We start from the raw sequence: 26272 nt of genomic DNA, 5'->3' as shown, positions 1-26272 counted from the left end.
GCATCGGAGACTGTGGGCTTTCTTGGACATAAAAGCACAAGAAAACAAACAGAAACAAAAACATGCCTCTGTGCCTTTGTGTCAACGTCTGGGTTCGATCACCCATCTTGCTAAATCTGTCAGTTCCTGTGTATACAGGGGGAGAGGTGGGTGTGTGTGTGTGTGTTGTCATCTTCCCCCCGGTCCCCTCACCGAGCTCGTCCCAGAGCTGTCTGTATTTGTCGGTCATGGTGGTGCCCTGCTGTCTCCATAGCGCCAGCCGAGGGTCGGCCATGAACTGCTCTGTGATCAGTGTTAACATCCTCGCTCCGTTGGAGTCGCGCATCTTCAGCATCTCCCTCACCTACACAGGGAGGGACGGGACAGAAACACACACAGTTTATACCAGGACATGCACAACAAGCAGCGGACATGAATGCTGAACATATTCATGCTTCAGCTACAATGACTAAATTTAGAATATGAAAACAATATTGCAACATTTACTTCATTTATTGTCTTTGTAAAGGTTTGCAGCCATTTGCTCCCTCTTCCTCTGAGGTTTCTCTTCTGGGGAAACCTTGTGGTCGGTTGCTGCATATAATTTTTGAAATGTTCCAATGAATAGCAACAAAAATACAGACCTTATCCAAAGGTTCAATTAATCCTAATTTACTTTGAGTCTAGATGGGCTGGTATGAGATAATCATGGTGTGACGACATGAAAAAAAGGTTATTATTGTATTTCAGCTAAAGGGGAGAGATACCATTGGAGGCCTATTAGTTCTTATAAGAAGCATTTGACTGTTTTAATGCCAAAAAAACAGCTATCTCGCTAATTATTAAGAAGCATTTTGTTTAATAAAATGTAAATGAAGTCAGACACATTATTTTTATTTACCCCTGTGCTATGCAAGCTTTGGAATGTGCATTTCTAGCTACAAACATATTTCTTGGCTAAATTAGGTCAGTTAATTTTCATAACATAGATTCAAATGTTATCCAAAGACAGGTATATAAATAAAATTAATAAAAGGTATAGTCAATTTTCAATTAGTTGAAAGTCAAAACACAATGAAGTGTAGTTTCAGAATGAAAATAAATTTTGGTAAGGCTATAAAGAATTTAGCTATTTTTATTGTCATATTGACACATTTACAAACATTTTGTAAGAACACTTGAGAAATTAAATTTTTTTTTGCAGAATATTAAAAATTTTGAGTGTGATTGGCAATATTTTCAAACAGCCTATTTCAGTCTTTTTTGAAAGCAAAAAATTGTAGCAGGTCTCTTTCAACCAGCTTGACCGGCAGTGCTCAACATGGGGTGTGCATTATGCCTAATGCACACATGAAACATGAATGAATGAAGCTTCATGTGTTAAAGAGTGGCACTTTGGTTTGCTGCTGCTCAGTAGTAAAAACTGAGTGCTATTTTCTGTGTGTTTTTTTCAGGGCCCTCTTGTGAGGGAATTTATTAAATAGCCTCACAGAGTGAAAAAAAACAAACTTTGACTTAATTTTGGTTTTAATAGAAAATGTTGAAGCTGTTGAAGATTGCAACCAACCATTAAAAAAAGTTTGCCAGTCTTGAACAAAATCGGTGCAAAATTTGCCAGCTTTCATGACCACCACCTTTCATGGTCAACTCAATAAATAATTCCACAAAATAAAAAAAAACTGTTCAACGAGTCTCATGACGAAATTCTTCTCATTTTATGTAGCTTGTCTTTGCTCTGAAGTATTCGTAAGAGCTCTCTAACCTTGTCCTTGCCTTTTCTTTTCTGCTTTACTTGAAATAAGCCTCAAACACCTTTTCAAATTTGCCTCAATAGTTGTTTTTTTGTTGCTGTTGTGTTTTGGGAGGGGTTTTCCTGCAATTTCTCAAAGAGTTTGTATATTCTGTAAAGCAAAAGATCACAGAAAAAAGGTGCGGGATAAAATAAAGAAGAGAGAGAACGGATTCCTAACTTTTGCTACTCACTTATTTGTTTGGGGAGGATGCTGTTGAATTACAAGTGTGCAGACGCAGCTCTGTGTGGGCGCTTAAGGATCTGTGCAAGGTGGCTGAGAAAACGTGCCTGTCATTGTGTGCGCATGTGTGTGTGTGTGTGTGTGTGTGTTATATTAAAGAAGATAACTGGCTTCAAAGTGCATGAAGCTGAGAGACATTCTAAAAGCCAGGCGAGCTGGATGATAATGGCCTTGGCTTGCGGTCTTTACATAGCACACAATGCATTAATGCTGGCCTTGCTCAGCCACTGTAATAGCAGGCAACTGAGTGAGGCAAACATCTCTCATGTAAGCGTTTAATATACGGTGTGTAGTGCAAGACTTCCCACTTTCCATACCTCGTTTTTTTTTTCCTCCCTTTATCTTCTGTTCCCTCACTCCTACAATTAGCCTGAGCTAAGACACGGTCTGCCCTTTAATGTATGTGCATTATGTGCTTTCTTTTATTCCCATTTCTTGAGGGAGTAAAGGATGAGGCAAATGCACAAGAGAGTGGGAGAAAATATCTATTGAAAGGACCTGAGAAAGCTCAAAGGGAGGGACGTGAACCTACACAGGCTGTGTGTGAGTGTGTTTTCTGTTCTGATTCTGGATGAATCAACGTGAACGCGGTCCCAACCTTGCTAAAGAGCAGGTTGAGCTGCTTTCCTGAGCCGTGGTAGCCTCCCTGGGACAGGAAGAGCTTGACTTGTTCCTGAACCTGCTCCTCGTCCAGGTGCCAGCAGTTCTCGTCATCCACGCTGGCTCCAGCTGTAGGGTCCGGGGCCCCTGTAAGGGCAAAGAACACACACTCTTAAAGCACATAGCACTTGGATTTCCCCCACAGCCTTTTGTTTTGATGACAAATATAGCTTCAGAGGTGGAGAGTGAGTTATTTCACACCATGGCAGGATATGTGTTGTATATTTTTTGTTTGCTCTTAAAGACAAAAAAACCCCCAACAAAACAAAACAAAAACAACCTAGAAACAAAAGGCTTTCCTGAATGTACTGTACTTCACCAGCATTGATCCCTATGATCCCTATGATCTCTATGATCATGCCATCCCTGGTGAAAATGTGTAAAACCCGTAAAATATATTTTTGATGATGTCAAGCTTATTCATTTCTTTAGAATTTATTTAATCAGTTTATAAAACAATGCAACACTCATAAAAAACAAAAGAAAACATTAACCTAGCCATAAGTACTCTGTCTGAAGTCTAGTTCACATCCCTGGTGAGTTTTAAAATTACAAATAAAAAGAAACATCTTTAATACTAGAAGTACAGCACAAGCTAGGAATAATACAAACATGTATTCATCTGATTTAAAATTACAGTAGCATAAAATAATTCACAAAACTGTTAACTGTTGCATCAGTGTCTCTGTTACACTGTTTAATGTCTCTGTTTAATGTCTCGTTTTAAAAACCTGAATGTTTTCGCCTCCCTTAGCATTTTGTCCAGGGTTGGTTGTCACAAACCTAGTTGTTTTAGAACAACCTACTTGTTTTCTGTTACTTTGTCTTTCCCATTTTGAAGGGTAAGTGAAAAAAGTGGTACTCTTTGTCATCTCACATTTACAACCCAGAGAAACAGGAAGTAATTTATTAGAAGGCTACTTGATTCTCTGTCCACTTAAAAAAGTAAAAAAAAAAAAGATCAATGGTGAGAATGGTTTATCTATATTTTATTTAATAGGAATGTTTAGGGGCAGCAATAAATATAGTGCAAAACAAACAAAAAAAAGAAACTAGCATGGGACCTTTTTTTTTTCTTTACAATGCACTCATTTTAAGAGTATAAGTTTTCAAATTTTATTGAAAATATGTTTAATTCACTGACTGGACTTTACTCTGGCAGCTTCCAAGTACAAAGTGTTGGTAGTTTCCTCTATGTGAATTTGCAGAATGCTAATAAAGTGTTTTGTTTAAGAAGTTAACATGTACAGTGGTAGATTGTAGATATTGAATCAATTAAAAGCACGTACTGCAAAGCATTATGTGGGATCCTGCATTTTCTTCTGACGAGAAGACAGATTGCTTCTAGCTTGCAGAATGCATTTGAACTAAACAATCTCCTAATCCCTTGCACATGTGTGACAGGGCAGCTCTGGACCCTGACAGAAACTGATTCTCCAGACTGTGAAAATGCCTTTGGTTTGCATTTGCAGAGATTTTCTCAGAAGGTTAAAAGGTTTCTTTGGTCTCGCTGATCTCTTTGCTCGTGTTGTCTCTTCCTCTCACAACTCTTTTCTTCGTGGCCCCCTCCCTCGGTTTCCTCATATTTCCTTCCTCCAAATCAGTTTCCTGTGTCTTTATTTCTGATGTCTCTTTTTTCTCGTCAGAGCTACTCAGCAGTAGCTCATCTTCTTTCTTAGTCTTATGTTTCCTGCCCCTGTGGGTTTCTCTTTCTATCTTTTGCTTTGCTTTTTATTTTCCTCATCTTCCTCTAAGACCTAAATTGGTCTACAGTGTTGATTACAGTCTCTGCTCTGCTACATGGATCTCATTAATAAGTAACATTGATCCTGACACACTTTACCTTCATCAGACAATCAATATCTATGACTGCAGGGGCAGGAAGGTACACGTTAACTGCAGATGGGCACGTTATCCTAACCATCCTCTAACACACACTGGTTTCCTCACCGTGAACCTGGTTGATCTCAGAGTTCTGCGACAGGATCTCGTCGGCCAGTTTCTGCGCCGTGGGCAACACCTCGGTGTGGTGGACCGATATCAGGTACTGGACGAACTTCTGCAGCTGGTCTCTGCTCATCTGGAACAGCGTTTCCGAGATGGGCAGATGCAGCTTGACCTGCTCGGGCTTGCGCACCCTGTAAAGTGACAGCGCCACGACGTGGGCGCAGTAGAAGATGTCCTTGTTGCCGCAGGTGCACGTCACGGCGGTGATCTTGCAGCGGTCGAAGCTGACGCTGACGCTGCAGATGAGCTCCGGGGACGAGGGCGTGGCGGGATCCGTCACCGTGCCGCTCAGGTGGAAACCTGGAGAAGAATCGGAAAAGAGAGAGGAATTTTTATAGAAATGATTTTTTTTTTCAATAGATAGGGGTTGTTATTATTATTATTGTTATTATTAGAAGTGATTTTCAGGACTAGTTTCTACTCCTACTGCTGACTTTGCTGCGCGAACCAATCATTTCTAAGCAGAAGCCCGATAATGTCAGGAGCTCTGTATCCACACAGCATCCAGAATCAGTTACCTGCAAATTGAATAGCTTGATCAACTCAATGAACGTGTCCTTTTTTAAGTGACATTATTGAAGACCAAACACTCTCAGGATGTTAATACAGGTGCAGCTGAACAATGTAGAATACACTAAAAAGTTATAACAGACGGAGTTCTATAATTCAGGTCTTCATTTTGATTCTTTCTGATGATTAATAGCCAAAACATTTTATAAGAAAATTATAATGTTGCATAAATTACAGATTTTTAAGATAGGAATGTTTTGTTGTGAAGATATTAAAGCATATGATATGCGGACTGTTGACTGTCTGGATGTTCAGCAGACAGTTATTTACACTATCCCCAACAGGAGCCTATCACTAAAGGGTGTTGTTAAAGAAGCTGACTGTTCTCAAGCTGCTACCTCCTAAGACTTGGGTGGAAAGTTAGATGGAAGAAAAAAGTTCACAAGCACAAGTTTGACTGTAGTGTTAAGGTGATTGTGTAGTAAAGCCATTCAAATGTTTGGAGAGATTTACAAAGTGTGGACTGAGCTGGAATCAGAGCTTCAACAGCCACCACACACATTTGTATCCCATGAATGTTTTGTGCTAAACACCTCCTAAACCAGAGACATCAGCAACATTTCATTTGAAAAAAAAAAAAGGACTTTGCTCAGTGGTCCAAAGTCTTGTTTTCAGCTTTGGTCTAATTAGTCTAATGTTTGCAATTCATTTGGAAACTAAGTTGCTTGAGTCTGGAAGAAAAATGGAGAGGCACACAGTCTGAGTTGCATTAGACTCAATGTGAATTTTCCACAATCAGTAATGATTTTTGGAGCCATTTCATCTACTGATGTTGGCCCAATGTGTTTTGTCAAGCACTGTGCCCATTAATCACAGCTTGACAAAATGTACGCTCTTAGTTCATCTTTTGAACTAATAGCCCAACTTTTTGTTAATATTTAAGTTATAATATGATGCACCTGCATGACAATCAAGATCAACCTGACAGAAATCCACCCAGGTGGATGAAACTTCTGATGAACGCCAAGTGGAATTGAGAAAAGAAACGAAGCGGTGAGCACGCCTGTACCAGCATGAATTATACAGACTCTTGTTCGAAAATATTGTTTGATCTCATTTTGACTGCGTTATCCGAAGGCGTGGCTACTCATTATGCAGGAATGAATATGAATGAGCCAGGTGGGGTCCCCCGGCAGTGTCGTAAAACACACACGCGTGAGCACATGAAAGATTGAGGCATGCGCCCAAGTGCCGGGACGCAGTGTGAGATCGTTACTTATTAATAATGGGAGGGGTTTGGTGCGGCTTTATGAATGCATTCATATACTCAGGAGAAACATGTGCAATTCATGTGCACCAGGCAAAGACACACATATCTTTAATGTGTTTATCAAAGGGCTGAGCGCTGACTAGCCTCGATGTAAAGCATGTGTTATTGCATCTACATCAAAGGTTTTTTTTTTTCTGGTGAGAGAGGGGAGGAGCAAGGGTTGAATTTTTCATGGGTTATAGATGGAAATGATTGCACAAGCAAGCTAAACGGAGGTCAGGTCAATGTGGCTCTCCATCCTCTGTGCTTTAGAGATGCAGTCAGAATGCAGGTAGATGTGAAGAACGAGGAAAAGGATGGTAAACAAAAGATCATAACCCTTGCTTATGCCCTCAGGATGCATGTAAAAATAAAGCATGGCGTTGATGGACCTTATATAGTGCTTTGGAAACATCTTCACATCTTGTAATCTTACAAACCAAAACCTTTAACATGTTTTATTGCTGGAAGAAAAAAACATACGTTGATCTTTTACGAACAAAAACCCCACCCATCCGCCCCAAAAGTGGTTGTGCGCTTATTTTCAGCCCATTTTACTCTGATACCCTTAAAAGAAATCCACCAATGCATAGATGAGCCACTTGTGAGTAATTCAATCTGAGTTTAAATGCAGCTGTCCTATTACGAATGTCGACGTTTGTGAGAAACCATTAGTTAACCAACAACATCACGAAGCCCAAGGAACACAGCAGACAGGACTGGGATAAACTTCTGGAGAAGTTTAAGCGAGGTTAGGTTATAAAACAACTTCTCACGGAGCACTGCTCCTCCTGCAACCCTACCAAGACATGGCCTTCAATCCAGAGCAACAGGTCATGCAAGAAGACTGTTAATCTGGGTAGAAGCCATTGTATAAAAACTGTGGAGGAGCTGTACAGAGCCCCATGTTAGGTATGAGAATCTGTTGACAGGAAAACTGTTAATGGTAGACTTCACATATTTGGCCTTTATGGGAGAATGACTAGAAGAAAGCCTTGGTTGATAGACCAAAAGAAGTTCCACTGGCGGTTTGCAACAAGAGAGCAAAAATGTGGAACAAGGTATTTTGGTTGTAACATACATGCAAATGTGCTATGAATAGAAATTCTAGCAAAGTACATCTAGATGTGTAAAGCTGGTAAAAATAAACTAAAATAAAGGACAATAGCAACAAAAAAATGTGGTTCTACAAAGTATCCATCTCGGGATGCTCAATAGAAAAACCACACCACAACTTTCTGACTTGTAATGATAAAAAACTAAAAGTCAGTAACAATTTTCTTTGACTTCAAAACTACATTCTCCTTTGTGTTGGGTTTGCATAAAATGATCCCAGAATAGAAGCTTTCGGCAACAAAAATGGTCAAGGGTTCCAATTACTTTTGCAAGACTTTGTGTATCTTCTGAACTTTCTCACTGAGTTTTCTACTAAGCAGTAAAAAAAATAAAAAAATAAAAATTACATTACACTGTTGGCGCAGAGTTTGCATGTCTCTCTGGGCATCCATGCATCTTCTCTGGATACTCCAGCTTCCTCCCCAAGTCCCACAACGTATCTGTTCAGTTATCTGCTCCAAACATATCTGAAGAGTAAACTCTCTCTTGTTCACTGTGCTAGAACTGCAAGGACTTAGTGACTATTGGAAATATGGCTGAATTTATGGTTGTTTTATACATAAATTGCACTGTCACAGAATATGCCAGTTAGCCTGGTTGTTACTTCTTTATCCGCAGAACTATAAAGTGTTGGCTGCAAATATGATGCAAGGCAGAGCTGCAAAACATTGCCACAGAGATATGCATTCCCCTTCTGAAAGCCAGCTGGCAGAGGAAGCACATGTTCGTTAACAATATCCACACAAGAGGGGTGTGGATCGAATATGGCAGCTCCTCGCATGTGCTGTGATCAAAGCCTGGATGTCTACAGCTGCGGGAGACGGAGGGAAACAAGGAGCCGCACTGAAACAATCCTAAACGAGACAAAAAGGTTCACATGCCGCAGCTGGCCCATGGAGGAGAGAGAGAGAAAAAAAAAACAACTTATTTTACTGCGACGCGACTCACAAATGAGAAAATGAGCGTTTGATAATCAGTGATACCTCTCGTATGGACATGTGTGTGTTTGCAAGTGCGTGTTTGTTTGTGTGAAGAGAATTTCAAGAGTGGCCCCTGGTTGAGAGGAAAAAAAAACATACAGAACATCAAAAACATGTGGGAGCTGAGAGAGCTCAAAGAAAAATCACCCTCAGATGCAAGCAAACACACACGCACACACACACACAGACACACACAGACACATTCTGAGCAGAAGGTTACAAAGGCAGCTGCACTTTCTTTTGTAAATGTTTTCTTTCTCAAAGGGAAAATTAACGGCGATGCACTGTAAAATTCAAAACACATGGAAACTCTAACCGGTGATAAAAGACTCGCAGGTTTGAAGCTGGAGGTGTGTGTCGGGGGGTGGGGGGTGATTCTGTCATCTTTCTCTCTGCTTTATCGGACATTCTCGCTCTTTCACCTTCCGAGCCCTTTGCATCTCCTCCCCCTCCCTACGCCATCCCTCCCTCCATCAGTCCACATTCCCACAGCTCTTTCACTCTCACTCTCTGACAGATGGGTAGGTAATGAGTTTCGCCTTTCCCCATCCAATCGTCTGGGCACCAAAAAATGCCCCTTGTGCCAGAAATGCCCTTTTAATTTAGCCAAGCGCTGAGTACAGGGATATTACTGTTCAGGCGCGCGCACTCATGCACACACCTCCCATAACTCCTGGATGGGTGGGTATGAAACCTTCAGTGTCTCATGTGTTAGCTATTAGAGAGCCTGGTTTCCCCCTTACCCAATCCACCCAGCTCCCTTCCCAGAGTGGCGCTCTCGGCTCTTTTCAGCACATGTTCAAGAGGCCAGAGTTGGCTTTCAAAGTAACCATGGTGGCCATTTTTAGAACGAGGCCTCTGTGAGGTTGCCCTAGAAACCCCTTCTGACCGCCCTGGTGAAATCACACTTGGCACAAGGCACAGTGCAAGGTTGCAAGAACAGCGTGTGACCGAATGAGCGAGATGGAGAAGATGTGGACTATACATTGTGATGCTAAGGTTTAGAGTCATGCCCCATCATTTTGTGTTTTTAGTTGAGAGATCCATACTTTTCTTGTTTTCATGTTTCTTCAAACTCTCTGAAGATCTTTTTGAAAAAATATATTCGGAATCTGGCTGCCTTTTCACGCAATATGAAAAGTTGAAGCTTAAATCCTGGTCAGTTCTCCCCTTCACCATATTGTGCTCCCTTTGTGATATTTGTCACCCATAAAATATTGTTTGCCATTCGGTATACCTTTAATTTCTCTTAGTAGTTCAACGTTTTAAATATCACAGGGCTAAAAATGTGCACATAAAAAGAGAATGTATTTTAAATGGCTTTTTTTGAGAGATTCTTATTCTCGTTGTTTTACATTTCAACCAATGGTGACTTTTATTATATATGACATTATAATCCCTAATCAATCTAGAAAAGACAGTAATTAATATCCCACTGCAAAATGCCAGTGGATTCACAATAACATCCCTAACTGGGAGTAGATTGTAGTAAATCTGGGAAGGATGATACACTCAAGTTGAGTGGCTTCTAGTTCCAAGTTGGAAAATAACTGGGATTTTCTGATTATTCTGGTTCTAACTGCTATTATCAGTGCAAGTCAGACAATGTATGTCAATTTTATCCATTAAAAATACAACAACAATATGCACATAAATAAATACAAAACAGTTGGCGTGTCACTCATGTAAAAGATGTGCAAACTGTCAAAAGCGCTAATAAATGCTTTATACAGCGTTTTATTGAAGTATAAGAGATATTAAGGTTGAAGCAGAGACCTCCAACTTTTCCAGTTTTGATTACAACTTCAGGCCATGTTTTCACTCCTTTTCAGACTTGGAGCACACACAAAAAAACCTGACTTCCAAGTACAAGTAAAAAATAACACAAATAACTGATTTTCAAGGTCGGTATGAAATGTTCCTTTGCAAACTGCTTCTTTTTGCACTCAAAGAAAAGAGGCACAAGACAACCAGAAGTACAAAAGTTCAAATTCTCAGGGAGATGAAAAGACTAGCACCAGGTAATACTTTTTTTTTCCAAATTCAGTATATGGAACTTTTTTCAAAAGTGCCACAGCTTGACAGAGAGAAACAAATATATTCTCTCCAATAAGATCATACCTAAAGGGCTATTAACTGAAAACTTGGCATATAGTCGACAGTAGGCATGATGAATCTCTTCAGTGTTGTCTCGGGTCTTTGCTGAATTATTTCCTCAGTCCCAAAGACATGACTTTTATGAAGATAAAATGACTTATTTTGTTCACAACGTGTTCAAAACACTGTGAAAAACTCTGAAAGACCTAAAGAAGGCCTGAAGAATTATTGGTTAGACCACTTCAAAAGATTACAAGAAAGCCAGGCACCTCTAAAGCAAAGTATTAAAATGTTAGGGGTGGCCTAATTATTTTGCACAGTATTTTGTGTGCCCGTGTGCAGATTCCACAAATACCAGTGGCCCACCGACTTCTTAAGGGACCCTCATGAGCGAAATCTTACAAATGAGTCTTTACTGCAGTTTTGTACTGCACCCACGAATTGCTTAAAGCACTCGAGACCATTCAGCACAAAAAGCTCCAGAAATGTTGGATTCCTCTTATTGTTAAAAGAAAGAGAAAGACCCTGAACCTGCAGGTTCAACACCGGTATCAGAGTATGACTTTCATAATATCCCTATAAAACAAGATTATGCTTCCCACATGAAGGCAGACGGCAGGAATCAGGACCTAACTTCAGAGCTCACCAGTGCAGCAAAATCACTGAACTAAATTAGATTCTGTAACATACATATATTTCCACAATCACATTAAGATTCCAAGTCAATGGAGAAAATTCAGGCCTAACAGTGGGAAGGTCATTTAGTTTATAGGCTGTATTGGTTTATGAAGTGACTGTCACCTAAATCTAATATGGCACCCTGTGGCTCAGACAGCATTCATTTGCTGGATTTGTGCTTGATAGAATAAAAATATGCAACGCTTATCTGTGAAACTAAGAAGTTGAGACAAAAGGCCTGTTTTAAAAGCAAGTCAAGGAAAATTGAAAGAGGATATCGAAGAAAATACACTCACTCGAAAAATGTGACAGTAACGGGTCAGTCCCACTTCAGAACGTCTTTGAGACATACATTCAGAAAGGCGTTTGATGAAATGCTCACAGATTTTGGCCCTTATTTACATGACGGCATTAAAGAGTTGCTGCTTTTGTACCAATGACTGTGGAGGTCACAGTTGAACCCATCATTGTGTTTTGGAAACCACTTTGACATGATTTAAGCATTGTGTCATGGTGCATTATCCTGCTGGAAGTATCCATCAGAAGGTGGGTAACACTGTGGTCATAAAGAAACAGACATGGTCAGCAACAATTCTGAGGAAGAGTGAAGACGATGTTCAGTTGGTACAAAGCTGAACATTTGGCAGAATGTGTGAATCGATTCACACATTCTGCCAAATGTGTGAATCGATTTGGCAGAAGTGCCAAATGTCGTCCGCCCCTACTTGTCACAAACCCCTGGCAAACTTTTCACCTCCTTCGTGCAAAACTATTGAGTGATTGGTGAGAATTTTGAGGTTATGTTTAAAAACAATCCCAATTACTTGACTTCAAGAAGCTGTTTTTTCAGCATGGATAGTTTGAGAAATGATTGTCTGAGGCCATGAGGAAGTACACACGGTTAGATCAAAACACTGAACTGTCTCCACTCAATTCTCGTACGAGGCAGCAAGAGAAGAGCCAACCGATGCTTTCTGTTCTTTTTTTGTAGGTTTGCCAAAAAACAAACAAACAAAAAAAAAAAGAACAGAACCATTATTTTGTTCAAAGTTGAGAACTCATCATAGTCGTTCCTCTCTGCTTGGTCGCTGTGTTTGTTGTAAATTGCATATATGACAAAACACCATGGCATATACTGGAGCAGGAGCAGGTTCACAGGAGCATGGCTCGGTATATCTTGTGAATCTTGAAGAGTGTGGATGTAAACAAATGTTCTGCAACTGCTTGACTAAGCATCAATAGTTCGATTTTGGCCCGAGCATGCTGGGTCCTTAACCTCACCATCTGAATGTCCAAACTTAACTCAAAACTTGTTAGACCATGAAACATTTTTCCAAATAGTTATTGTTCAACTATGGTGAGTTCATGTCAATTGCGGCTTTGATTTCTTGTTCTTAACTAACAGAAGTGACACCCGGTGTGAATTTCTGCTGCCGCGGCCCATCAAGGTTCTATTCTATTCTATTTTCAGAGGTGGTATTCTGCATAACTTATTTGTTATTTGTATAAGTGTAATTCTATCAAAGTAAACAAATCTGTCCATTCTTCTCTGACCTTTCAACTGAATGAGGCCCTTACATCTAAACAACTTCATCCCAGTTGATAGTTTTTTGGTCCAATTTCTGTAAACTCTGCATGAAAATCATGGACAGTTTCTGTAATACTAAAAGCAGCAAGCCTGGCACCAACAATGATGCCATTTAATGTCAGTCCCCTTTCTCCTCAATTTTGGTACGGTCTTAACTTCAGCAAGTTGCCTATTTGGATGGATACCTAAATGCATTGCTGCCATGTGATTGCCTAATTTTCATTTTTATCTTTGACTAAATAAACAACTATGCCCAATATACCGGTGTGTCACCTGCAAGGATTAAATGCAACTTACTACCTAAATCAAGTTACCCCATGAGCTTCAGAAAAACATATCAACACCTAAATCTGACTGATTCCCTGATCCAAAGGGGACCACCTGCGGAAGCTGGAGCGTTAACATTGGATCCCACTCTCTGTTGACCAAAGACAGCCTGCTAAAACCTCACAGAGGGAAGGCTATTGGACTGGAATCCAATCCATTTGGCTGGATTGAACTGAGAGGCCCCAGTGAAAGCCGATCTGAACCACAATTGAAGAAAAGCAAGGCTCCAGTGTAGGTCGAGGAAGGGTCAAGAACTGTTTGGCAGCCCAACACTCACCCCCAATAACCACCTCCAAAGCCCCATCCCACCCACAGCTAAAGAGAGCATTTCCTGCATGGCGGCTCCTTGAACTGTCCCAATTATTAAGGGTACAAAGGCAAGACAAGGCCTTTCAGCATCTTGGAGGGTAGGCCTGTATGAGCAACAATACATGCATGCGTGTGTGTGGTCCTATAAGGAAGAACTCATACAGAGACCATAAACAGAGATCAGTGCTTTTCTGCAGGAGACCTTGCTTCAGGCGTATGTGTGCATGTGTGTCCTAGGTGTGGGACAGGCTGGAATAACACCGGCAAGCTCCAGGGGCTGCTGTATTTATGCCTTGAACCCACTGGTGGAGTGATACGTTTTTTTCCCGTCTGTGGGTGCGTTCTTATCACCCACACAGACACACACACACACACGCACCCTCACAGTTATCCTGACAGACAGAGGCAAGCATAAATTAATGTTTTGAGATATTCTATGAATTTCAATGCTTTTACTTCCGCTTGAGATTCTGACAGCAAAAAAAAAAAAGTCTGAATGCAATTCACAGAGATGGCAGGGAATATTCGAATGCGTGTATGTGTCTGTGTGTGCACTGATGGATGTGTGGGTGATTGGAGTTGTCATCAGCTGGCGGTTAAAATGACAGTCAACTGCTTGGCTGCTGCCACTTAGTTGCCATGCAGTACATGAGGAATGACTTGCAATTTTCCCAACTATCACTTTCAAAATAGACTCTAATTTTGCTGGATTGGGCTTGTCAGGCAGGGGTGGTGTTACTGCTTGGCTGATGGATCACAAAGCCTGTCGAAAGCTGACCAGTATGGAAAGTCAATAACATCAGGGACTTGGGCTATTGAGGGACCCCTAAGGATCTGTTTAACAATTTCGTCTCATTTTACATTTTAGGTCCAAGTATCTTTGACTTGTGTCACTCTAGGTCGCAGCTCAACAAATTTCTGACACTGGAGAAGCCAGATGCCTGCTAATTCCATCTCCTGCATGTGCATTAACTATACATTATGCCCGTCCGTGTGCAAGGCTCATTAGTGTGAATGAAATTATAGCTGGCTGGAAACAAATGCATGCAATTAGCAAAGGTGGGTCCCAGTAGAGCTACGCATCCTATACGCCGAGGTAATGAGAGCCATCGAAAAGCCATTGTCTGCTACTTCAGAGCTAGGTTGTGCGTTTAATGACAAACCTATGCATCTGATGCCGTGCAGGGATGAAGAAGGTGAGTGAGTGTCTTCATGAACTCATCTGGCCAAAATACAAAATGCTCAAACTCGTTAGTTTTGGAATGTCCTTTCGTTGGATCTTTTGTATAATTCTTTGAATTTTTACAAATAAATTCTTCAGTGAGTCACCTCAGAGTGAAATTTGTAAACTTGTAAGATGCCATCAGCTGATACAAAGTATCACAGCATACCAATATTTCATTTCAAACCTGCTTAATTTTTACATCACATCCTGTGGTTTAAATTCCTTATAATTACATGCGACCAGAAAAGACCAAGCGCACCACATCTTTCTCCAGTTTTCTGAAATCCATGTAAGCTCCTCTGTTGAAAGTTGTTAGCTGACATGCTAACATTGCCCAACACCCCAATGTTAACATGCTAGCTAATAATAAAAAGTAAGATTCTGTGACAATGGTAGATGAAGTAAATTAGCATTAGCTAACATGCTAATATTACCACTGTAACATAGCATATGCCATTGTTAGCAGACCAGACTGTGTTAGCTAGTTAGCTGTGACGGTACTGATATAAAAGATAGAGGTAGTGTGTTTTAAGAAAGTAAAGACTAAGCAAAAAAAAAAAAAATCTGATTTTTATATTAAAAATATATTCTGACCCTTAATTATTTATACAGTAATCAAGTTTATTGTTGGCAAAGTATATTAATGAAACAAAGTTTTTTGGTGCTGACATTGCTTTCAAATGGTTGGACCAAAATGAGTACTGGTCAGCTGATTCAACAGCTGACCAGCTGCTTTGACTTGAGCTTCTGCCATTTTTGGATTTCTACTGCTCCTGCTTTTGACCAGGCTTTGGCTATACTTATTTAAAACATTTCTTGAAAGATTTATTTTCCTTTTATCACTTCTATAATGGGTTTCTGCTTCAATTTAGCTTAATCATGTTTCTGCTTCAGCTTCTTCTCAGCTGTATATTTTGTCAACAGATTTGATTTTATTTTTTCATTTTTGTTTTCCTAATATTTCTGCTAATGTCTTCAAGAAGTGTTTTGGTGCTGGCTCAGCTCCTTCAGAATATCAGCTTACAGCATTCATATTACATTTACAAGGTAAATCCATGTTTCAGCGAGTCAGAGTGGTGTCAATACACCAATCCTTTCCCTTGTATTCTCCAAATAGCAAATCAAAATAACAACCAATGTAATATTAGTGTAGCTGTAAAAAAGAAGTTATTTTAGAAGCCTTACACATACAGCCTCATGCCAAAGATTTAAAAAACAAAGTCACACCGTAACAAGATCCAGTAAAATACATCAATTAAGTTAACACAGCACACAAAAGGACACTAACAGTAAACAGTAGCTTACTGCATAATAAAATGCCAGGCCGCTAACAACAATGGACTCATGCAAATATGAAATATTGTGCACTTTTTCACGTCTACTTTTCCATGCCGGGGAAATAGCCTTACACTCTTTACCCTTCCCATTTCATTTGGAAAGTCACTCGACACACTCCACCAGACACACACATGCACACACACGGCTCCGCCCTTTGATACACACTCATAGTGCCTTCATGCATGCACACATACTGGCCTCAGTGACTCCCTGCAGTCAGCCTCCTTCTGCTCACAAACAGTGCCACCTCTTTCCTTTTTCTCTCTCCAGTAACAGACTCCCCCCACCCCAACCAAACCCCCATGACACACACGCGCACGCACGCACACACACAGAATGCTGCCTAGCCCTAAGCTGACCCGTTGTGTGTACTGACGTCACACAGTAGACAAGGGGAGGCATCATTCCAGACAGACACACACACACACACACAAATGCAGGCCCCAGCCGAGGGGGAAGCTGCATTCCTGCACAGGCACACAGACACACAAACACACATCACCACGCCTGGCGGTGGGAAGCATGGGGAGCGCTCAGCTGTAGCGAGGAGGCGGGGAGGACGTGGGGGGAGGGTGGCTGTGTGGTGGGGAGGAGGGGAGTTTCAGAGTAGGGAGGGGAGGGATGGCTCTGAGCCAGAGTTCCTCTGAGCTCAGCACTTCCCCTTTCAGCTCCAGCCAGCCGCCAGTTTGCGTAACGCAGCGATGCCGACTCGTGTTTAACCCTTCGCTCTCTGGAGTCAACGAGGTCACACTTACAGTTGTTTGTTCTCCACGTTCAAAAAAAGGGCAAAGGTAGTACGACCACCTCTTTTTATTATACTCTGGCAAATCTAGGGGAATAATTGTGAAGTAGTGAGATATGCCTGTGCCGATTTTAGGTTTACTGTACTTCAATATCTGACGTCAATTTCGCCCAATTCCACCTTTTTCCCCAGGTCTGCCTTTCAGATGTTCGGGTTAGCTAGCTACAAATCGCATTCAGCTGCTCCTGTGTTGATTTTTTTGTAGACTGAATTGCCCCTTCCACAAAGGCGTGAGGCCTTGTGCATCAGATGTGGCACCTCTTTCCCTGAAAAGCCCCAGTGAAAAGTGTCATAGCTCACACTAACCATGGCAGACATGGCGAGAGGACGGACTGGGGGCGCAGGGGCATTCAATGAAGGAGGAGGATAGGTTTAATATCGCTTGACATGCGTCATCCAGCATCTCACAGCGAGCCGCTCAGCCTTGTTTCAAAGCCACGGTGGCCCCGTCAGAAATCCCTCGCACGTGTACGCAGGACGCACCTCGCCAGAACAAGCGGACAAAGTCAGCAAACAACAGAAAAGCCGCGTCGTCGAGCAGAAAACAGGATGATGAAGACGAGTGAGGCTTGGAAGAGGGGGGAAAGGAGGGGGAGCGGGCAAAAGGTTGAACGTGTCTCTGCTGAATGGAGGTGGTCGATTTGCTTGCCTGCGGGCGATTCCTGTAAATATTGACGTTGATGTTAGCATCACTCTCCAAAGGATAAGTTATAAAGCAAGAGGGTTAGATTCACTCAGTGCAAACAGCAAGCGCCTGAAATCACACGTAACGCCTGGCCCCTCTTCTAGTGCATCGAAGGGAAACAATGAAAGACTTTCAGGGGTGAAGAGCAGCAGACGCACAAGGGAAGCAAGCCGTTTCGGTAGGTTTACAGCTCTTACTCCTCTCCTTCACTGGATGGTTAGGGTTTCCACTCTCAAGCTAAAAGCAGGCAGCTGACATCCAAACCTTCAGAGAGACCTCGATTTCCCAGAAACAGCTCTCGTTTCATGTAAATAGCTGCCTTTCATGGGCTACATTAAGATAAATTGCACCCTGCTGGACAAGAGGGAGACAATAATCCCCCCTCCCCTCTTTTGTTATCATCTGTACGTGTTACCATGACTACACCTATCTGCCTGGGGGTGATTCTGTATATACATGAGTTTGTTTGTATTCACATGTTTTTATTTGTTTATGCTCTTATTGTGCATACATGTTAGAGTACAGAGTAGAGCAGGCAGGTCCATGCTGAGTCAAAAAATACAAATTCCTCTTTTTTTCTTTTCGGACACAGAACTAGTTAGGCTGCACAAGGCTAAGAAGAAATGACCTGTGTTTATGTGAAACAGATTTGGGCTTCCTTGTTTTTGAAAACATCTATACAATCTCTGGAACTGTAGTCAAAAATTGCGCAACACTTAATCTTTCGCTTACAAGAGGCAATGATGCTGATATTAAATACATCATGATAAACAGCTGAAGCAGAGTTAGGTTGCCCTGAGTCAATTCTCTCCATCATCTATTTTTATTTTGCACCAATCTTGCCACTCCCTTTTCTTACTAGTGCACAAACCCTTTCACATCAACATGTTTAAACCACAGTTTATCATTTTTTTTATGGACAATTATTTTCATGAATCTTAGATGTAATTGTAATAAAAGGAAATGCTAATATATTGTACATAATTTAGATATGCAAAATACACTAAATCCTAATTGCTATACCAATGTGTGCAATACTGCATAAATAACTGCCTGGATGGTATGTCTTATACCATGCATTTAAACAGAGCTTGTAAATAATGAATTTTGTTAGCTGGATTTATGCTGTCTTTTATGGCCACACTTGGTAAAGGTGACAAAGATGCTAAAACTCTTTGAGACTGGTTCGTTCATTGTGGTCAGTGTGGATTAATTCCAGACTACATTGCTATCCAGTAGGCATTAAGAATACCTCAGTGCTTTTATTTTATTTGTACAGTATATGACTTCCTCAAGACCTTATTTTACAGTCAAAGATGTAGTTTTTCTTCAGCAGCATAACAGCTTCACTGTTGGTGTTAATTCCAGCACAGTAAGCAATAGTGGGAAAGTTTAGGGCTTTGGGTTGTATTCCATTAGTATTCAGCTGTTTTTTTTTAATGGCATTTATATAAAAAAGCAGGGGTTGAGAGGAATACTCCATCTGTGATAACTTTTCAACAAAAAGAAAACTCCAGAAATTTAACATGTCCAGTCTACTGGGAATTGAGACGAAATGACCCACAAATTAAATTTTAAGCGGTTAAAAAGACAATCCTCAAATGGGATTACCATGTCTGATAGATAGTCTTTACACTTTCAACTTCATAAAAGAATTACCTCAATTGTAACTGTACCCTCGAATGCTCTCAAGACTGTTTCATTAAATTTGTTCAAATTAGCATTTGCACAGATGACCGGTGAATAATCACATCCTTACACAATTATGCTGATTATGTCTCGTGGGTGACTCATGAAGTGAAGGACTATGTCACCTCTGAGACCATCCGAAACAAAAGTCAAATACTTTCTTTATTTTTATGATGTGCTTGGACTTTTAGATCCTCATTACATCCATTTGGGAAGGCAGATTGCTCAGGGAACAGTGCAGGATGAAATTTGAACAGGAGGGTGTGTTTAAGCACACAAATTGCCCTGCACTAGAGCATTCGCAACAGGAGGCTGAGGGGCCGCATGATAATCATGAGGATGGAGAATAGTACGTGTGAATGTGGGTGAGAGAATCACCTCCCGCTGCAAGTCAGCATTCACCCATGAAGTAGGTCAGTCAAATTTGCCCAAATTAGGTCAGCGGCAGTCAATGGGTACTGTCCTGAGCAAGAGACGGCATATAAAGGGAAGACAGAGGGAAAGTCTATAAGGTTAGAAGAGCGTGACCAAGCGGCTTAGTTCATGTTGGCTTTTACACCAAGGTAATTAATGTTCCACTGGTCCGTAAAACATCCTTGGCATCAGAATAGGAGCACATCTGAAGCCAATGAGAAAGTTTGCATTCCCCTGTCTGATTTGGGCTGTTAGGAATACAACATCTTATCATAGCAATATGACACCATATTTTTCCATTGACAGCACTATTCAGTTGTCAGCATAAAAGTTTGCCTAATGTATCTAGTGTATGAGATGCTCTAAGCATGGCACCTTGTATATGTTTAAGACTTTTATTTTGCAATGAAGAATCAGGATTTCCCCTAGAAACCTTGCAAAGCCTGATAGTAGAGGCACCAGTGCAGTCATCCAGCGGCCTACATTTGAAGTTGACAGAAACATTTAAAATATCTCTAGGTAATTATATGTTATTGACAGACAACCAAATAACAACTATAAAGTCTTGAAAACAGAAAATATAAAAAACCTGAAATAAACCAACAATGCATAGCCTGGCGGTTAATAAGAAAAACCTGGTGGCCCACCAGGCTTATAATTCACTAACGGAAACTCTGAAGAATAAAGCAATTGTTAATTGACAATACAGTTAAACATTGATAATCATGCCTGTCAATAACATTTAGTTACAAAGTATTGAAGAAGTCTTCACCACTTTGAAATCTTTTCTGTGAACTAAACGAAAACTGAGTGAAAGAAAATATATGAATGATTTGTAAGAACTGAGAGAATATCAAAACTGCCTATTAGCTGCTAGCAAAGCAAGCATCAAAGAAAATAGCAATTTTATTGTTTTTAAGGAATCTGGACTAAATTTGTTGAATGTTTTGTTAAAAAGTTGAACTGGACAATTCAAATCTGTAGAGATTCTCACAAATATCTGAGCCTTATGAAACCTTTAATATACTTGTTTAAATGCAAGAAGTTAGTATTTTCAATTGCTTTTATCTGGTCTCAATAGCTCCAGATTCTCAACCTCCTGGTTGAACTAAGGCCTTATTACTTTTAGTCACCATCACCAACCAAAAAGATGAGCTTATCAAGCATACTGATCTTTGTTTTGTGTGAAACCTTCTCAAAGAGATTTTGAGAACTTTCAAAATGAAATGAAGCTAAACGCAGTAAACCAAAAACATGCGATATTGGCTGTTTATGCAGCGTTTCATTTACTTCACAATGTCTGGGTTTGAGAATGGCATTGTAATCTTATTTTAGTGCAAAGTATGAAAACCAGGAACTTTCTATTTACTCGTCTTAGCAGTCCAACTCCCTACTGCAACATAAGGTCCTAAAAAGCACTATTTCTAAGAATTTTTCCAACTTTTACCTTGCAAATGTTAAGTTCACCTTAACTATTACCCGTTCCACACACCCCCAAAAAATTACTAAAATCCTGCAACGTCTTGATGTACCATTACACCTCAGATTGTTGTGCATCCTTGTTAACTGTTGAAACACAGGAATGTTTGAAGTCAGTGTCACGCTGCGGTTTGCTTTCATTTCCCCATATCCATCAGTCAAAGAGAAATAAAGGTGACACCAAAGGAAAATGTTTTACTACTTCCAAGTTTCTTCTCCACAAACCTACTGTATGTAGAACCAAAACATGACAACAAAAAGTAGCAACACGGGTGAGGAAAAGCCATGCCAGGCATTAGACAGATGGGAAGAAGCTGAACTCCAATCTGTGAATAGCCGAGAGGTTTTCAATGGAAGATTCTGATGAGGTACAGCTTGTGCCAACTGACTGTATCTTCTTGCCTGAGCTCGGCTGTCCCACTTTCAATCAAAGGGAACGTGCATCCCAGCGTAGCTAAAGGGGCTTACTCTGAACCTTAGTCTGTCAACCCTCAGTCAGTCATTTCAGAGCAGTTGGACGTCAGAGAGAAGGAAGGGCTCTGACATGTGTCTTTCATCCAAGGTGTCTGTTCGTGAGCGTGATGGCAGAACCTGGGCCTGCCCCTAATCACACGAGCCTGCTCCGTTTGCTCTGACAGCCGCAGAGGTTGGGGAGGAGGGACAAAGGCTCGCTTCCCAGGGCAGCGATCAAACTCAAGCCCGCGGCTCGTCTGGAGAAGTGACAAGGCCCATTTCCCCTTTTCACTGCTCGTCCCCGTCCTCCCCCTGCTGCCAATCATGTGTCATATGCTTTGCACTCTCGCTGGATGCACGCTTCTGTGCCTGTGCCGGGGCTGAGCCTGTCTGCTCGAGTTAAAGAGATGCAGAGAAACAAGATCGGAGGAAACAAAGAGATGTGTAGAGAGTCGGGAAGCTCTGCGGGGTAATGCCGAGCCAGAATTAACCAAATGCGCAAGCTGAGTGTTGCTTAGAGTAAAGCAATGAGCTACAGTGGCTAGCCAGAGAGAGAAAGATGCTTGGCTACAGTGGCTAACTGTTGGAGCCAGAGAACTGAATTGCTGCCAGCCTGGAGGAGGCCTAGGTCCAGATATGTTGGGACAGTACCAGGGGCCCAGCTACAGCCTGTCAGAGCAGGAAGCAGAGGGTAGGGAGAGCAAATGAAATACAAAAAAGTAGGAAGTGGGGACAAAAAATGAGGGCAGGGTCAAAGGATAAAGGGTTTTGAGGTTTCTTAGCCACAAGGTGGGACAGAGGGGGCTGGTTGGAGGGAACCGCTGAAAGCTGGAGTCGAAGCACAGAGGCAGGGCCAGGGCTGAGCAGGGGCTGCTAAGAGGAGCCAGGGCTGTAGGCCAGAGGTGGAGGGGGAGTGGAGCTGGGGCCGGAGCCCAGGCCAGAGCCGGGGGCCCCGAGCTTTAGATTTAGTCAGCTGTTCCCCTGGCCAACAGCTGGACGGACGCAAAAGGAGGCTGAACAGGAGGGGAGGCAGCACAGAGACTGCATGCGAGAATTCAAGCTGGCAAAGGAGATGGGGAGGAAGAAAACAGTCCAGCACTAGAAAAAGGAGGAGGAGAAGAGGGAGGTGGAGGTTTGGAAAGGGGACAGTGGAAAAGCCATTAGATTCCTATGAGAGAGAAAACAGCACTGAGAGCAGACAGGCTGACAGAAGGTGGTTAGGGCTCAGTGGCTTTGCAACCGCTCTTCTCTTTCCTCTGTGATTCTCCGGCTCCCTCATTCCTTTCCTCCCTTTCTGCATCCAGCCTCCTCTTCCTCCTCACGTTCCGTCACTGGTGAGCTATTCTCTGGCTGCTGCCTTTTCAGCCGGTTGTGCCTCAACAACAGCCCTGCTATTCATTACACATGACCCGCAGGCATGACCCTAAATGCACACATACACACTAAGATCTCGAACAGGTGCCTGCGTTCAAACACATGTGCACAAGCCAGCAGAGAGAAGATTGAAAGGGGCGTGCAAAATGAAGACGTGAGAAGAGACATCTCCATGTGGCCGACTGGGATGCAACACGGAAAAACGAACGGGAATGGAAGAGTGCAAACAACAAACGTCATTACAGCAGAAAAAATACACACTATGCTTCCATAAAAGTGATAAAATGAGGTTTGGAGCAGGGCTCAAGAGAGTGAAAGTCGAGGGTTAGCCATGAGGCGAGCGGTCACTGCTTACAAAGCACTTTATAGCCTATTATATTCCATTGAGATGGACCATGCATCTGGCAGAGAAGCATTAAGTCTTCGCCTTCGTAAGTGACTCAGCACTTAGAGCCCTCGCAGGTGGATCCTCTGATAACTGCACAATGCATATCAACCAAGTGGCCTACTCATTGCATACAGTCCATGCACTCCTGCTTCTCTGCCTCAGTTTTTTTCCACCTCCTGGTCCAACTCCACCTTCCTTGTCCCACCTCCATCTTTATAGTATCCACTTGTATATGCCAAGTGCTCCTTTTAGTTTCCAGGCCGGCTGTCACACCTGGAATCACTTCCATAACATAAGTGAATAACAGGTGTCACACCCCGTTATTTAATGTTGAATTGAAGTGTGTGTGAGGGTTCTTGTGGTATCACGGTATCATCCTTTATTTATGCAGAAATGTTAAAGCAAAGTTGTAAAACTCGACCTTGCTTATTGTGTTATTAGTCATTGTGTTATTAAAACATTATAACGTATTCATTGACGCAGCTTCAATAATGTTCAGTTGTTATTTTGACACATTGACTTAAGCAAAAAAAAAAAATGTAAAAAGTCACCAGCTAAATTTAGAAGTAGTTTTTCCACTCATGGAACTGAGGTGGTCAACTCCAGCCCTCAAGGGCCTGGGCCAACATTCTGCTCGTTTTATGTTTTCTTCAATTCAAATGACTGAATTACCCTTCAACATGTCTTCACATTCTGCAGGAGCCTGCTAATAAGTCATTCAATTGATACAGATGTGTTGGACAAGAAAAGCGTCTAAAACATGCAGCCAACTGGGTCTCGAGGATTGGAGTTGGCCAATCCTCGAGAATGTGTGGAATATTATCCTTCTTTTTACTCTAAAAAAGAAGCATGACAAGCTAATTTCAGTTTTTAAATTAGTCACGCTATCTGCTGAGGTAGCCAGCTTGCAGTCAAGCATCCTGTTTGTAGCTTGCCAACTGTAGTTTCAAACAAAAAGTCACCAATCAAATATTTCTATACTGTCACATTTGTCTTACTTATATGTGAGAGAAATGTGTAGCAACCTCTTTTCCTGGTGGCTGACTGGCAGTGTGTGTCAACAGGTGGAGGAGGGGCAATGCCATGTTACTCCATGTTCCATACAGTCTGAAAAACTTCCAGCCTTTGAGACTATTTTCTCTGGCTTCTCTGCAACTACATTAAACCTGAGGAGCAGCATAACACATAATTGTAATGGTTTAGAAAAAAAAACTTTTTAAAATCTTTGAATAATTGGATAATAGTAACCGGACCATGCCTAAAAAACACTTAAGATTGGCTTGAGGTTGTAATTTCACCTGCTCCTCGGTACACAATGAGGCAGCATTCCCTCCCAGGCTGGAAATAGGATTTTAATACTTTAAAAACGCAACCGAGTACACTATTTTTGCACAGACATGTCCTTAATATTAGGAGTAGAGGTTTCCGCCACAACTGGAGTAGCATTTTCTTCTCATTTAGTGTTGAGATGGACGACAGCTCCCCTCCTCCTTCTATAGTTTCCTCTCCATCACTCTCTTGTCTCTATGCGGCTCTACCTCCACCCATCTGCCCTTTCCTCTGTGCTCTACCTCTCTGCGGCTCCATCTTCCCCCTCGGTGGTGGTTAATGGCACAGGGATCCAGCGTGGAATATAGATCAGTGCGAGATGGATGGGGCACCAGGAGCTCCGGCCAGTCCCGTAGGTCCCAGACCAAAGATTAACTAAATATTAGCTGACAGGAAGAGAGGCAGAGAGGGGCAGGGACACAGCTGCAGCTGCTAGTGCCACTGCTGGCTGAACAAACGTCGGAGGCTGTTTTTAACCCCCTTCGCTCTTGGGATGAGAGACAGACACATGTGATAAACTCACGAGAGATGTAAAAATACACAAAACGCATCGGGGCAAACGTACTGCTGCAGATGCACACGCTATCAGAGGCACCCTGGGAGAAGAAGTCCACTAATCACATTCACTCCTCCCCCTCTCAGCCCTGCCAAGGCGAATGGCGAGGGGGACAAAAAGAAATAAATCTTTATTAGGCAATGTGTCCCTGCTTTATCGATCGCTTGGATCCTTCCCTCCCCTTCTTCCCACTCAACCCCCCCTTTTTCCTTCCTCTCCTTTTGTTATTTTAGGCGTGTGTCTGCCATCCAGTTCAATTGAGTCAGGGTGTACATCAGAGAGGACCATTACCCATGTCTCCCTGGGCTGAGGCTGTCACTGGCTGTGGAGGAGGGTATGGGCTGGTGGTGGGGGTGGGGGGGTAAATGATGTAGCCACCCAGGAGGGACAGCAGCAAGCCACCTCATGGCTAGAAAGACAGCCAGGCCAGGATAGTGAGGTTTGGGCAAAAAATGCAGACAAAGTGGTAATGACACATTGTGGCAGACAGTCTTTCTTTCCAAAGCCAAGCTAAAACATCAGTTTATTCCACCATAATGGAAATTACTTACTCTTCAGAACATGGCACAGATTCAACTTGACGCATTTCCACATGAACCACTGAGGGGAGAGAGTGGCCTCCGCCCTTTTTTGGTTACGTATACCTCAAATTTTAAGCAACTACTATATTATAACTCACCAAAAAAGTAGCTGAACTATGCACTTGAGGTAAAAAAATAAAAAATAGCTTTAGGAAAGCCAGAGAGTCACCAGCAAAATATGCTGCTGACAGGAATTGGGAGGTTTTGGTGATTAGCTGGTTTGAAACTCAAAGATTTGATTATTTTCCAACCAGTGAACATACTAGAACTACTATATCAATCAAATCCCAGTCATCATCAGAATCTTGGTGCATGTTAAATTATAATCTCAAAAGGCTGCTTGGACAAAGTTTTTCAGAGGATATT

The 26272-nt window shown here is 41.8% G+C and overlaps 1 protein-coding gene across 3 annotated transcripts in view; it reads right to left on the bottom strand.

Moving 5' to 3' along the window:
• Positions 1-26272, bottom strand: part of LOC103470165 (zinc finger SWIM domain-containing protein 6) — a 66031-nt gene that overhangs the window by 23153 nt on the left and 16606 nt on the right. For all 3 annotated transcript variants that reach the window (XM_008418368.3, XM_008418370.3, XM_008418369.3), the window contains exons 2-4: positions 4623-4979; positions 2611-2759; positions 193-343 (exon numbers count right to left, since the gene is read on the bottom strand). In XM_008418368.3, coding sequence (XP_008416590.1) covers positions 193-343; positions 2611-2759; positions 4623-4979 — 657 coding nt within the window. The remainder of the gene's footprint in view (positions 1-192; positions 344-2610; positions 2760-4622; positions 4980-26272) is intronic.

The sequence above is a fragment of the Poecilia reticulata genome, chromosome 9 (genome assembly GCF_904066995.2).
Source record: "Poecilia reticulata chromosome 9, P_reticulata-male-v2, whole genome shotgun sequence".
In the NCBI taxonomy this organism is placed as follows: Eukaryota; Metazoa; Chordata; class Actinopteri; order Cyprinodontiformes; family Poeciliidae; genus Poecilia; species Poecilia reticulata.
The sequence above is the reverse complement of the archived record's forward strand: the minus strand, read 5'-3'. Positions and strand labels throughout refer to the sequence as shown.